General features: G+C 38.2%; 1 protein-coding gene across 4 annotated transcripts in view; it reads right to left on the reverse strand.

Annotated features, from left to right (window-relative positions):
* Window positions 1-700: 700 nt before the first annotated feature.
* TRPC3 (transient receptor potential cation channel subfamily C member 3) overlaps window positions 701-14,291 on the reverse strand; it is a 63,885-nt gene continuing 50,294 nt past the window's right edge. For all 4 annotated transcript variants that reach the window (XM_073341037.1, XM_073341036.1, XM_073341039.1 and 1 more), the window contains 4 exons: window positions 13,309-13,518; window positions 11,283-11,366; window positions 7,133-7,208; window positions 701-2,104 (listed from right to left, as the gene is read on the reverse strand). In XM_073341037.1, the coding sequence (XP_073197138.1) occupies window positions 1,962-2,104; window positions 7,133-7,208; window positions 11,283-11,366; window positions 13,309-13,518 (513 nt within the window). In that variant the 3' untranslated portion in view covers window positions 701-1,961. The remainder of the gene's footprint in view (window positions 2,105-7,132; window positions 7,209-11,282; window positions 11,367-13,308; window positions 13,519-14,291) is intronic.

The raw sequence follows: 14,291 nt of genomic DNA on the forward strand, positions 1-14,291 counted from the left end.
CAGTCTCTTCACTCTCACCTCTACTGCCCAGCACCATAGTGGCCTCTGCAGCCTAGAAGAGCAATTTTGGGGAGATTCTGCTCAGCCCTAGACTAGAGTGTGGTCAGTCACTCTGTGGGAATGGCACATATCATCTAGTTGGTGTACTGCCGCTTTGTGGGGATAGAACACTTGCAGCGCAGACAAAACCTTGGGAGAATTTCACTGCCAGATTCTACCAAACATGCACAAACTGTAATTTTCTGAGACCCGTAGCTTGGCCACATTTGGACAGATTTTAATGGAGAAGCAAAAGGCCCATCCTTGACAGATGGGTAATCCCCTTGCCAAAAATTTCCAGTCTCTCTCCAAAGGAAGGAGGTGCTAGGACTTCTCAGTGAAACAGTTAGAATTTTTTGAGATAATTTTGTCTCAGAAATGGCTTGCTTTTTGCTGAAGTTTCCCCAAAAGGTTCAATCTAAGGTGCACACACATCTGGAATGGAAAATTCCAGCTTGAACATTATAGGTTTGCCAAAGCTTTAAGCAACTGAAAAGTCTTATAATGGAAAATGTTAGGTAATGTTAGCTATAGGTGTTGCTACCAATACTGCCTAAAGCAGCCTTTTACTGCCTTTGACTGATTGTTGTAAAAAGTCTCTGTGTATACCACTGTACACTTCAAAATCTGGTGCTGAACAACTGGGGCAAGTTAGAGTCTGTAAAGTATGAATATTTTATTTAACAAGTAAGCATCAGAGGCATCATTTAGAATAGTGTAACAAAATACCAGCCCTGCACAGAATCTGAATTTTAAAAAAATCATCTCTACCACAAGAAAGTATAACTTTTGACTGAGTTCACTTTACCTTCAAAAGTTTTTTTTAAAAGGGTTTCTAGTCCCTACTGTTGAAAGCAAACTTTATGCTGCATTAAGAAACAAAGGTATATGTATGTTAAACGGTGCTCCTAAAAACAGCAATTCTCCAACAAAAAAACTTCAAAAACAGACTCCAACAAGAAACTGCAGAATTGGAATTAATTTGCAAACTGGACACCATTAAATTAGGCTTGAATAAAGACTGGGAGTGGATGGGTCATTACACAAAGTAAAAACTATTTCCCCATGCTAATTTTTCCCTCACTGTTACTCACACCTTCTTGTCAGCTGTTTGAAATAGGCCATCCTGATTATCACTACAAAAGTTTTTTTTTCTCCTGCTGATAATAGCCCACCTTAATTGATTAGTCTTGTTACAGTTAGTATGGCAACACCCATTTTTTCATGTTCTCTGTGTATATATATCTTCCCACTGTATTTTCCAGTGCATGTATCCGATGAAGTGGGTTTTAGCCCACGAGAGCTTATGCCCAAATAAATTCGTTAGTGTCTAAGGTGCCACAAGTACTCCTCATTTTTTTAGTGCTCCTAAAGTTATAGTCACGCTTTGATATTCATTGTTAAACCTTCAAGTGCCCATTCTGTGAGTTTTTTGGTCGTATTTCTTATTAGAATAATTGAAAAAACATAAATATTTCAAATAATACTTAACTGAGACCCAGCTGACTGCTCCTTATTTATTACATTCTACAGAATCCTGTTCACACCAGTTCCTGCAGGGGACAGGGGCCTTTGCAGTGCCTTTGTGTGTGTGCAAATTGTTTAGTGCAAAGAGTTTTTTAAGTTTGTTCATAAAACAGTCAAAATATCAGCAATGCAAGATTTTTTCACTTTCAGTTGTACTTTCTTATTAAATGCAAAAACTGGTATGAGAGTTCTTACTTTTCAGTACACTTAAATGAACAGAGCATTTTTTGCGTGATGAGTTAATAAAATTTCCTGACTAAATTTAAAGAAAGCTGTACATAAAGTTATTTAGTGCTAAAAATCTACAATATATTTTTCAAGTATAAGATATTCTGAAATATTATTGCCAATATTTGTGCTGAAGAAACTGCCAGGAATCCCAGTAATTCATTGAATCATTCACATCTTGACATATGGGGGTTGAGTTTCTCACTGAGTTTATGTATTAGAATTGCTAACTCTTCTGTTGCTTGGGACTTATCTTCCAAAAGTTCATAGCGAAGACTGGAGATATCTTGTTTGATTTCCTTTAATTCACCTGTATTAATTGTTGAAAGAAATACTTTAGTATTGTTTATTAAATATTAAATAAAGTTTTAAGTCACAACAACACATATTTTAGAATTATCTCCAACCAAAACATTCATCAGAATACCATATGTCTTTCCCTGACCCAATAAACTAACTCTGTACTTCACCTGTATATAGTACATCTATTTTTACATATGTTAACAAATTAATCATAACATCATTGTGAGACTGGTAAATATTATCCTTATTTTATAGAGAAGAAGCATGGATATTTTTAAATGAGTTGCTTGGGTCACACAGGAAAAGAGTGTGGCAAAGCTGGTAATAAGAACACACACATCCTTAGAAAGCAGAAAAAAATCAACCTATTTTAAGGGATGTCAGACTTTGACAAGTATAAACATGGCATTTAAATTAAAATCTTCCTGGTCAAAACACAAATATCAATGCCAGGTTGATGACAAGCAACAGCGATCTTTATTTCAGGACTTCAAGCGTAGAACCTTTTTTGAATATTCAAAGTATTCTTCCCACAAACTATGAATGCTGTCAATTTTTATGCAGTACCCTAGGCAGGAAATTGTTTGCCATGTGTGAAGTATGTAGAACTGATCAATGAAATTATTTTTAATTGTTCACTTTATTAATATAACTTCATAAGCAAAGTTTTATGAATGAAACAATATTCATTCATAAAACTGGTTATCCCAATAACTGGCTAATTGAAAAAAGAAAAGGAGTCCTTGTGGCACCTTAGAGACAACAAATTTATTTGAGCATAAGCTTTCGTGAGCTACAGCTCCGATGAAGTGAGCTGTAGCTCACGAAAGCTTATGCTCTAATAAATTTATTAGTCTCTAAGGTGCCACAAGTACTCCTGTTCTTTCTGAAACATGGCTAATTGAGTTTCACTTTCAATCCAATTGCTGCTTAAATTGCTGAAACTTACACTGTTTCAACATTGTAACTTCTGCTCACTGTTTGTCATTCATTATACTTGTCTATATTGTAACTTCTGTTCACCTTTTGCCATTCCTTACACTTGTCCATATTGTAACTCAAACTCCATTTTAAATTGTCCCAAACTCCATTTTAAAATGCTCACTCCATTTTGTAAAAGCTTGCTGCAACCTTCATATTTGCAAAACCCTGCTGTAATCTTACTAGTTTAGTTTAGATGTGTGAATGAGGTATGTATGGATGATGGAATCAACCTCCAGCCCCAGCCTGTCCTGATGAAATAAAGTGTAAACACCCAAGGGCTGAAGATGCAGACAACAGTCCTGACAAAGTAAGAGGAGTCCACCCTCAAAAGAAAAGAACAAAAGTACAATTGAAGAAACATCAAAGCCAGGTCCTAGGCTGAAAGTCATGTCTGCAATTGACAAGTGATCAATCACACCAAACCTAGAGGCAGCGTGACACTGCAAGACCTATAGATCTATAGGGGAGAGGGATAGCTCAGTGGTTTGAGCATTGGCCTGCTAAACCCAAGGTTGTGAGTTCAATCCTTGAGGGGGCCATTTAGGGATCTGGGGCAAAAATTGGGGATTGGTCCTGCTTTGAGCAAGAGGTTGGACTAGATGACCTCCTGAGGTCCCTTCCAACCCTGATATTCTATGATCCTATGACTCTTGATTCAAACTAAAGCCTACAAAAAGGATGGGTGAGATGGAAGACTTTGAAGGGTAACATTCTGTTGCCAACATGGAAGAGCATCGGTGCATGCCCAACAGAGACCCAGTTCTTCCTTGTGCCTGGCTTTCCTGGACAGTTAGCCGTCACAAGCCATGAACTCAAGCTACATTCAGGACTGGTAACTATACAGCAGCTGCAGAACCTCTGTGTGTGTATGAACGAAAGTGTGAATGAATGTGAAACTGAATGAAATGTTGCAGCTATAACTGACTGCCTACTACGATTCTTTCTGTATTCACAATAAATGTGACATTTTGTCTTAATAAGATCCTCCTGGTTTTTATTTTATTGGTATAACAAGTACAGAGTACAAAATAGACCTTTACTGTTCTCTTACAGTGAAATCCTTAGGCTCATATATTTGAAAAAATAATACTTAGCAATCATAAAGGATTCTCCCATAGTGTATAGCACCTTACATTCAATATGTTTTGAAAACCATATTTAATCCGCACAATACCACTGTGAGATAAGTATGATGCAGGGTACATATGATCTCTTTTACTGCTGAAAAATCTGAGGTTCAGAGAAGTCAGCTGACTTGCTCAAGGTCACCAAGGAGAAGCAGTGAAAGATCATAATTTAGGTCTTCTGACTCAGTGTTGTGCTCTCACTGCTTGATGGTACTGCTAACCTGAAATCCAAGTGCAACTACAAGGGACAAAACCCTTCAAAAGACTTGTGCTTTGTCAAGCATTTTGGTGACAGAACAGTTGATACCATCATCTCTATCCTGCTTTGCAAAAGATGTATGTGTAAGTTAAAAATACCAACACCAGAACATAAAGTTTCAAGTTTTTCTGGTACAGTTAAATACTTCTGGGCTTCTGGCCAAAAATGCCAAATTGAACTCTATGCTGTACTCTTCTTTTTTGTACAACCCTTGGTATCATCTAGAAACTCAGCATCCCTGGGATTTGTGTGTCACGTACACTTTCCTTTTTCTATTCTATTCTTAGTCAGAAATGAGTTTAGTACTAATAACACAGATTTCAGAGTGGACAGTTTAGTTACTACAGCCGAACCGTTCTCTTGATTTTGTTTTCTTTTTATTCATATTTTACTGGTTTTCAAATGTACAGAAATTTCTAGTTTACAGTGTATAAAATAAGATTAAGGTATATATTATAATTTAATTTCTTTTCAAGCCTAGATTCATGTTTCAATCAGCTTGACAGCTTTTTGTGGCTGTCACTATTTTGCCAATGCCACAGCACTCAGGAAATGATTCACAGGTTATGGGAGTGAAAAATAAGTTTAGTTAACTTCCGATAGTTTAGAATATGTTTTTATTTACATTTAAGCATATTTAGTATGATAGCCAGGCTTTCGGTGTATAAAGCATCAATTTTTTTCAGAAAGCTATTGCTTAATATTAAAAATACAGTGGCAAACTGCTCTGAAAGAAGGGCCCATTCCGATCAGGCATGGATAGTCCAGTTGATTCCACTGGAATAAATCAAGACTCTAAACCCTATACCTGGCAGAGTTTGCATGAATTAGCCCTAACTGTAGAGATGGGATTGATAGTGACAGTATTAAATAAGATCCATTTTAAATCTAGACATCAGACCATGAGTACTATCATCAACCAGGGCTAACTAATAAATTTAGCATGCAGGATGTTTGTTTTCAAAGATATTTTTCAATATCTTTCTTAAAAGATTTTAATTATTACAGTTTGGCAGTGAAAAAGAACTGCCTTTTTCTTCACACCAACATTTAGGCAGTATTCTGAGTGATATTTTTGTCACATGAATGGTTTTGATAGACCTATGTTTGAAGATGTATTGCTGAGCAGTGCAATGCATGTGTGATTTAATATAGACCTCTCTGGCCACTCCATAACAGATTTAAAGGTGGCAATTTTGCAACAGAAAAGCTTCAAAAACAGACTCCAATGAGAAACTGCAGAGCTTGAATTAATATGCAAACTAGATACCATTAACTTGGGTTTGAATAGAGACTGGGAGTGGCTGAGTCATTACACATATTGAATATATTTCCCCATGTTAAGTATCCTCACACCTTCTTGTCAACTGTCTAAATGGGCCATCTTGATTATCACTACAAAACTTCTTTTCTCCTGCTGATAATAGCTCATCTTAATTAATTAGCCTCTTACTCCACTTTTTCATGTTCTCCGTATGTATATATATCTTCTTACTATATGTTCCATTCTATGCATCCAATGAAGTGGGCCGTAGCCCACAAAAGCTTATGCTCTAAAAAATTTGTTAGTCTCTAAGATGCCACAAGTACTCCTGTTCTTTTTATAGACCTATATGATTCCCCTCACTGTGTAGCATGAATGAGTGCAAAACCATGGAAATCCTGCAGAAACTGGGGTGAGAGGGCCATACGGAGGAAAGAAAGCTATGCAGTGCATACTTCTCCATCATACAAACTGCCTGCAGCCTTTGCTTCTACAGGGCAAAAGCTCAGCTCTGTCAGGGCCATCTGGTGAGGGGAGGAGTCAGGGTAACAGCTGCTATGCAGTGTGTTTGCCTCTCAAGTAACCAATGACGTATTTTGCATCATAAATTCTTTTTTCTTTGAGCGTAACTAACTTCCTGCTTCCATATCTGCTTCTCCTTGCAGAGAGTTATGGGGTATGTAGTGACTGACTGACAGGCCAAAGCCACTACTGCAAGTTAGAGAGCCATGTTGCCTTGGCTGAAATAGAACTAGGGTCAGAAAAGCTTTCTGAAGCCGACTAAGATTCTTTAAAGGCTGTCCTACCATTTCTCATAGGACTCTGGCCCACACCAGGAACTGTGGCCATTGCCCCTTTCTTTTCCCATCATACAGCTACCACATAGCCATCTTCAGTGTAGATTGGTGGTTCTCCCAGGGCCATGGAATTTTACAGGTGAATGTTCCCTCTTCCAGTACCCTCTTCGAGTTTTATGGAAGAAGGGGAACAAATGGTTCACAGTGTAATACAATATATTGTGTGTTCAGTTGAAATGAAATGAAGAGGAAGGAGGTACTAGACTGGGACATAGGATATCTGAGTTCAATTCCTGGCTCCATCACCGATTTCCTGTGAGATTTTGGGCAAGTTACTTAATCTCTCTGTCCTTCAGTTCCCCAGTCTAGAAAATAGGGATACTACATCCTTTCTCCCATGATTTGTCTGTCTTGACTATTACATTGCAAGTTTTTTGTGGCAAAGACTGTCTCTTGCTATGTATTTGTGCTAAGTTCATCTAGTAGAATTAGACCCTGATCTCAGCTGGGGTTTCTAGGTGTTACTGTAGTACAAATAAATAATAATACTATAGTCCTGCAGAAAAACAATATCTGTTAATGCTGTGTTTACAGTGGCTCTCACCTTCATTCACTTCATCGTTTTCTTTGTCCACTTGTGCTTTCAGAACATAACGTTTTATAAGCCTTTTCATGATTTGCTGTTGGATAAAAAATACATAGTTAAGCATTTAGACAGCCCATGTTCTTTCACTTAAACATCTCACATGCCTGTAAGTGAAATGTCTCACAGCCAAGAAGTCAGCACTTTCTTCATCTTTGCTTTTATTGGTGGGTTAAGTAGACCCAGACATTAAAGTATGATCCCTTCCTTGTCTACATTCCTCTTATATGCAGCCCAGGCCAGCAGGAGCTCTTAACTGGAGTGGTACAAAAGTGCTAACAATATTTTCATAACATTATTGCCCCTTCATTCCAAGCAATTTCACACTCCTGAAATTTTGCTTCTCCATAAAATTCTACAAAATAGCTATTGTTTATATCTAAAACATGTACCAGTCCTCAGCTGATTTTGCTACAAAGCCACATTCACTTGAAAATGGGTCAGTTTTTACTGGAAAAAAATAGCAAAATTTGGCAATGTTTGAGAAAATATGACTACTCTTCACACTTGTAACAAAATATCCAAACCTTCAAATTTAAAATTATTTCCATTACATTATAAATATTGTGCAGACTTCTAGTTCTAACTTCCCTATGTCAGGGACTCAGTATGGTAGGTTAACTGTAGGATTTTCACTCACACCTTCCTTCTCAGTAGATTTTCCCCGATCCCTTACTTTCTACGGTCTCATTCTACTTCCTTGTGCTTTGGCAGGAGCTGTGTCACTGCATACATGCTATGATTTAGAGCAGTGCTTCCCAAGCTATCTGATGTGGGGGACCGTAAATTTTTTTTTCCAATGTGCGCACAGACCGGCAGCCGATGGCTCGCAGACCGACTTTGAGTAGCACTGATTTAGAGGACTTGCTACCTTCCCTGAGGCTATAATAAAGCACCTCTTTACTGACCAGAATGCACCATACAGTATAAGGTTAAATGGAGTGTTGAGAGATGATTTACAAAATCAAACTGGCTATTGTACAAGGCATTAATGCTATAGAAAATTCCCTGTAAATACTGCCTGAAAATACAATACCCAAAATGCACATTCATCTGGTTATTTCATTTTCATCTTATGGTTCAATCAGTGTCCCTTACTCAGGCTTAGGAGCCAATGAGAGAGTTGCCTGAAAAGAACTGCAGGACTTAGTAATAATGACTTCAGCATAGAACATTTCCTGGGGATTAATGACCAGCTGGCATTTGTATTTATATGAACTTCAGGCCATCAATCCCTTCCAGCCAGTCATTAATACCCAGGAAATGCCTAGTTACCTCCATTGTTATTGCTTAAGATTTAAAATGATGGATCCCCATGCAAAGCCTAAGTAATAGGCCTTATACAAGAGACACATCTACACAGTCATCAGGGATGGAATCGGCCCTGAATACCAGCACAGCTCCTCTACAGCCCTTTCCCCATGCAGTGATTTTGACTGGTGAAACAACCCAAAATGGATTCAATTGCGACCCCTCCCACTTTGTTCCAACTCCCTTGATATAGCTGTGAAGAACTGTTCTGTTTTTCACTGTACACAGGGTATGGAATTATCCTGTGCAGCCTCTCTGCAGTCGGCTTCCTGCTTCAGCAGAACTGTGGTGGTTTTACTGTGTTTGGAGCCCTCTGTACCTAAACAGGGGAGCAGGTTTTGCCCCTAAATATGTTCCCTCACCCAAAATGATGAGAGCTTCAGCTCCAAAAAAAATTACTGTACAAGGCATGAGCATCCTTTCAGCACAAGACATAAGCATCCTTGGTATCCTTCAGTACCTCGTGAGATGCTCAGGTATCTCACGAGGTACTGAACTCTGCTAAGCCACCAACCCCATCCTAAGCACTTTATGTGTGCCTACAGGTCAGCTCTAGATCAAGAGTAAAAAGTATCTGGACATAGGGGCAATCTTTTAAATTGACAAATTTAAATTGGGGGCTGGACTAGATTGGGGGCTGGACTTCTGGGGTCCCTTCCAACCCTGATATTCTATGATTCTATGATATATGCTTGGATTAATCTACGGGGATTGCTGTTTGAAATTAACTAGCCATAAATTTTTCACTGCGATTGATCTTGACAAGCCTGAATATAGAGAGTGTTGTGACCTTCCTTTAGGATTTGTTTCTTTAGTTTAATGTATGTACCAAATGGGCAAAAACTTCAAACACAACTATTTTAAAAAAATGTTTAAATCCACTGAAGTCAGATCATTCAGAATTAGGACTGATCATCCTGTTTACTAATCCATCCCTTTAACTCATATATGATTGTGCATGGGAAAAGGTTAGAGTTGCAATAGCCCCTAAGTTTTCAGCCTTACCTCTCAATTGTAGGGATTTAATTCCACCCCTTCACAGTAATTTTTTTTGGAACTGAAGTCACTTTATCATTATCTATGGCAGGGGTTCCCAGATGTTTTCATTGTGTGAGTCACAATTTAACAGGAAGATTGTCTTGTGGTCACTCTCCTGCCCACTCAGATCAAGTGGACCACCACTCCTCACATGCACATGGCATTAGCCATCTCCTCTCCCCTTCATGATTGCATAACATGCCTGTGACAACTACAGCAATTGCTTACAGGGATAAGTAATATCACAGAAAATATTTAATTAATTTTTATCTGCTTTTATTTCAGTTTGGCAGCTGGAAACAAGTCATCTCAATATGACTAGCTAGCAAATGTTTCCACAAACTACCAGGGATTTATGGACCACAGTGTGGGAACTAAAGCTGGCTGGAAACTGGAATTCCAAATTGGTGATAAATTCTGAAATTTAAAGCAAGCTTTTGTTCTAAAAGAGAACAAAACACAAAGTTTCAAAATTTCCTGCAGAACAGGAAATCCAAAATTTCATTTAGAAAGTCAAAAAGACATTTTGATTAGACATTTTTTAAATGTTTCCACGGCTCATTGAGCTCCTCACAATCCTGCCAGCCCACCAAATAATAAATAACTTTTAGTTATTATTTATTTTTTTAGCACCTTGCTGTCTGTCAGTATCACTCAGTGAGGAAATGTGCTCCACTCTGCTTTTCTACCCTCTGTTTCTCTTCCTTCCTTATTCTCTGTTCTCACTTTCTCTCTCTCTCTGTCTTTGTGAGTCTCCTGTCCTCCGTGCATTTCCTTCCCTGAAGAAACTCTCAGTTCCTGCTTTCCTGTGGGATTCACTCCCACTCCCTTCTCCATTCTATAAACCAAAATGATCAGCAATGAAATAGTTAATGTTAACATTGACATGTCATCATTGGGCTTCAGAGCTGACACTGAGACAGGGGAGTTTACACCTCTACATTATTATGTAAAGCTGTTGGCAGCCTCAGGAAGACAGTACTCTATCAGCTATACTTGGTTCACATTTGGAAGCTCATCTTTGCAACCATGAGGGCTCTGCACAGTCTAAGTATGTCCTTTGACATAAATGTTTTAAGGAGGCAGGATCTGGCCGTTGGGCATATTTTGGACACCCCTACTGCAAGGGCTCCTTTTATGCACTCCTGTTGTTGCCCTGCTCATATCTGAGGCTATGCAAGTTTATTTACTGATATATAGCCTTACCTAACCACTACAGATTAGTGCCCCTTTCACAGGATCTGCTTAGTGTGCAAAAGATTCTCCAATAGGGTCCAGAGCACAAATATTCTTCCCTTTCTGAGCTGGATCGAATAGTCTCTGACAGGCTCCCCATCCTAGCAGAAGGACCCACCCTGTCCCCCACTTCTCTCTTCCCCGCCATCTCCAGGACATTCAAGCATCTCACAGAACATGTAATCAGAAAGAACCTCTAAAGAAAGGAAGAGAAGAGAATATCAACCCAGTGCTCTCCGGATCTTTCCCCAGAAATTTGCTTCTGTCATTTGCTGCACAGGTTGTCAAAATGGCCAGATCAAGGAAAGGCCTGTTGGAGAACTAGTTTTAAATGTTTCAAGTGATGGGGCTTGAAAAACAAGATACAAGTACTTTGCGCACACAGTAGCAGCAACAATATGCTTCTCTGATTGCCGAGAGAATCCTTTTTTGTCTTGGGAAGACTCAGTGTATTTGAAGCACAGAATTCTGTTAGTATCCTCACATTATCACATTGCTCTAAACTAGAGCCCACTGAATTCCTTACCTGATAGCGTGTTGGCTGATTGAGAATGCTGTTAAAACTGTGCGATTCGAAAACCCTTGAGTTAGACTGAGTGACAAGGTTTAACTAGGAAACAATAAAGCCAAATTAGAACATATTCTATGGAATTCACAGGTACTATAACCCAGCTTCATCTTTTTTCCATATGACATAACAGAGGAATATGGCAATAGCGCATCATTTCAGAATATTGTTTTCAGAAAACATTGAAAATAATTTGGGCCCAAACTCAGCAAAGCACCTAAGCATGAGTTTAATTTCAAGTATGTGCTTAAGGCCATCCCTATTCAGCAAAGCACTTAAGCATATACTTCAAAAATGTGCCCAAGTCTCATTGAAGTCAAAGCATGGACTTATGTGTTTTGCTGAATCATGGCCTTGAGGAATAATAATAATAATATATTTGAAAAACAGTTCACCATCAAGTTATTAGTGCAGCAATAAACTATTGTAATAGCTATCAGAGTCCAAATACTTAGAGTTTTATAGCTCTGGAGTAGAAAGAGAAGGGAGAAAGAGCTGTGAAAAGACGGTCTTGTCACTAAACCATAAGGTTGGGGATTAGAAGGTCTGAGGCCTCATTTACAGCAGTGGGAATTAGGAGTTACAGCGGTGAAAAACTTGTGGAAGTGCGAGGAAAATCAGCTTCTTGGGATCTATTACTGGCTCTGCCATGAACTTCTTGGGTGACCATTTAAAGTCATTTAAAAGTGACCGCTAAAAAAATATAGATACAGATAGATACACACACTCTCTATTTCATTTCTCTGTGATGTATAAAGAAAGCCTGAGTGGTTTTATCATAACAGAAACAATTCTGCTTAATTTTTTTTTTACATTATACTTTCAGGTTTTACCTATCTTGAGAGACTTTCTGGAGACCGGAGTACTAGTGAAATGAGGACATTACAAGAGACCACAGAGTGAAAGCCCAGTAATTAGGTGGGGAAAGGTTTTTTAGCTAAACTGTTTCAAACTACTTTGGGGATATGTGTGGGGTTTTATTTGTTTATTTATTTACACACACATTTAACTCAGTGCCCAGATAATATAAAGGTAAAGAAATGTCTTTGTTAAAGATTCAACACTCCTAACAGTTCATAACAAACAGAAGTTTTAGGATGTCCTTCAGCAAAAAGCAAAGACCAGACTTGCCATTTCCAATATTTTATAAAGTAAAAAGCAACCAAAATAGATGACTTTTTTTGAAAAAAAAAATGCTTTCAATCCTTCTGTATATATGGTAAACCATCAAAAAAGGCCATGACCCTAATTCATAAAAAAAATCCTTTGAAGGTCACTTTTAACCTCTCTGTGCCCCAGTGCAAAATGGAAACAATAGTTATCTACCTCACAGGAGTGTTGCAAGACTGAATTTATTACTATTTGTGAAGAACATTCAGATGCTATGAGTGTGGGATAATTGAGCCTTTGTTAGGGAAGTGCTAGATATTATTATACCACAAAGGCACAATTATCCTGCATCCCTGTCAGAAACATAGCTTTTGGCAGTGAAGAAGTTTGGGAAATGGTGTTCTAAATAGCTGGCTAAACTTGCCCCTTCACCTATTCTGGTGATGAAAGGAAAAGTTAGCTTTCCAGATCTTCTAGTCTTTTACCCTTAAAATACATGAAAGTGCACCAGTGGCATCTTTCTGGATAAGGCTGAAGACTTCTTTGTTTATTATTTAGGGCATTTCTTGTGGGATTTATTTTTGTTGTTTGGTAGTTGGCTAGGATTGATGTTTTTGTTGGGTTATTTATGCTTTCAATTATATTTGGTAAAGGGACCTTGCTGCCCTGCAAAAATGTATCATTTTACTTCGCTTTTGTGCTGTGCTTAAAAGGCATCTGGTTACAGCACTTTAAAAATAAAATGCTTGATTAATTATGGTACTATCCTTCACAAGTACAAACTATCCCCTAAGATTTAAAGGAAATCTTAGCAAAGAGCTAGGAGGCAAACAAACACATTTATCCAATGCAATGAAAATTTTTTAAGACCTACCCTAGATTTGGAGTTACTCATCCCTATTTCAGTATCTTTCTGCAGCCTTCTCCTCCTGCACTTAGCAAAGCTGATCATCCTCATGATGAAATAGAAAAAAGACTTGGGGCTTGGTACAAGACTGAATGGTGGAGGTAACGTTTTTCCATCATCGAAGTAAGATAACCAGAGCTTAGAGCGAGCAAACTTCCACTCCACATCACTGTCATCCTGCATTAGAAACAAAAAGACATGTCTACTTTGTTTTACTTAACTTTAGGTTTCATATAATTCAAGACTCTTTCAAAAGGAGTTTACCTTAAATAACTTCTCTTTTTGTTTTATACAGAAATGTGATGAACTTGTTAGGGTGACTGATTCCCAGTAGTTCAACTGAAATGCAGCTGCGTTATCAAGTCTATTTTAACTTAATTCCTGCTGTGTCTGTTTACATGGGCTCTTTCTGGTCATAGTTAGTTGAAGCATGCAAACAGTTTTAAAAAGTGTTATATCTGCAACAAGTGAAAACTGAACTATTAAGGTCCTGCTATTAAAAGAGAAAGTTATTTAATAAAAGCAAGTATCTTCTTCCTTAAATTTAATGCTGAAATGTGGTGCCGTGCAAGTGAGGAAATAATAGTGTTGCCTTTTGGGCAGGCATAGAGTGAGCAGTTAACGTGCAAGCCTTTCCACACAGCCTTGTCTATGAACATTAATTCTGACCTGCTTTTGATGGGTAATCCAGTATCAGTTTTTTTATTAAAAAGAAAAGGAGTACTTGTGGCACCTTAGAGACTAACCAATTTATTAGAGCATAAGCTTTCGTGAGCTACAGCTCACTTGCTTATGCTCTAATAAATTGGTTAGTCTCTAAGGTGCCACAAGTACTCCTTTTCTTTTTGCGAATACAGACTAACACGGCTGTTACTCTGAAACCAGTTTTTTTATTGGCATCCATGGGAAGGAATAAGCAGACAGGTTTTGTGCCCAGACTGGTAAAATCT

Source organism: Lepidochelys kempii, chromosome 4 (genome assembly GCF_965140265.1).
Source record: "Lepidochelys kempii isolate rLepKem1 chromosome 4, rLepKem1.hap2, whole genome shotgun sequence".
Taxonomy (NCBI): domain Eukaryota; kingdom Metazoa; phylum Chordata; order Testudines; family Cheloniidae; genus Lepidochelys; species Lepidochelys kempii.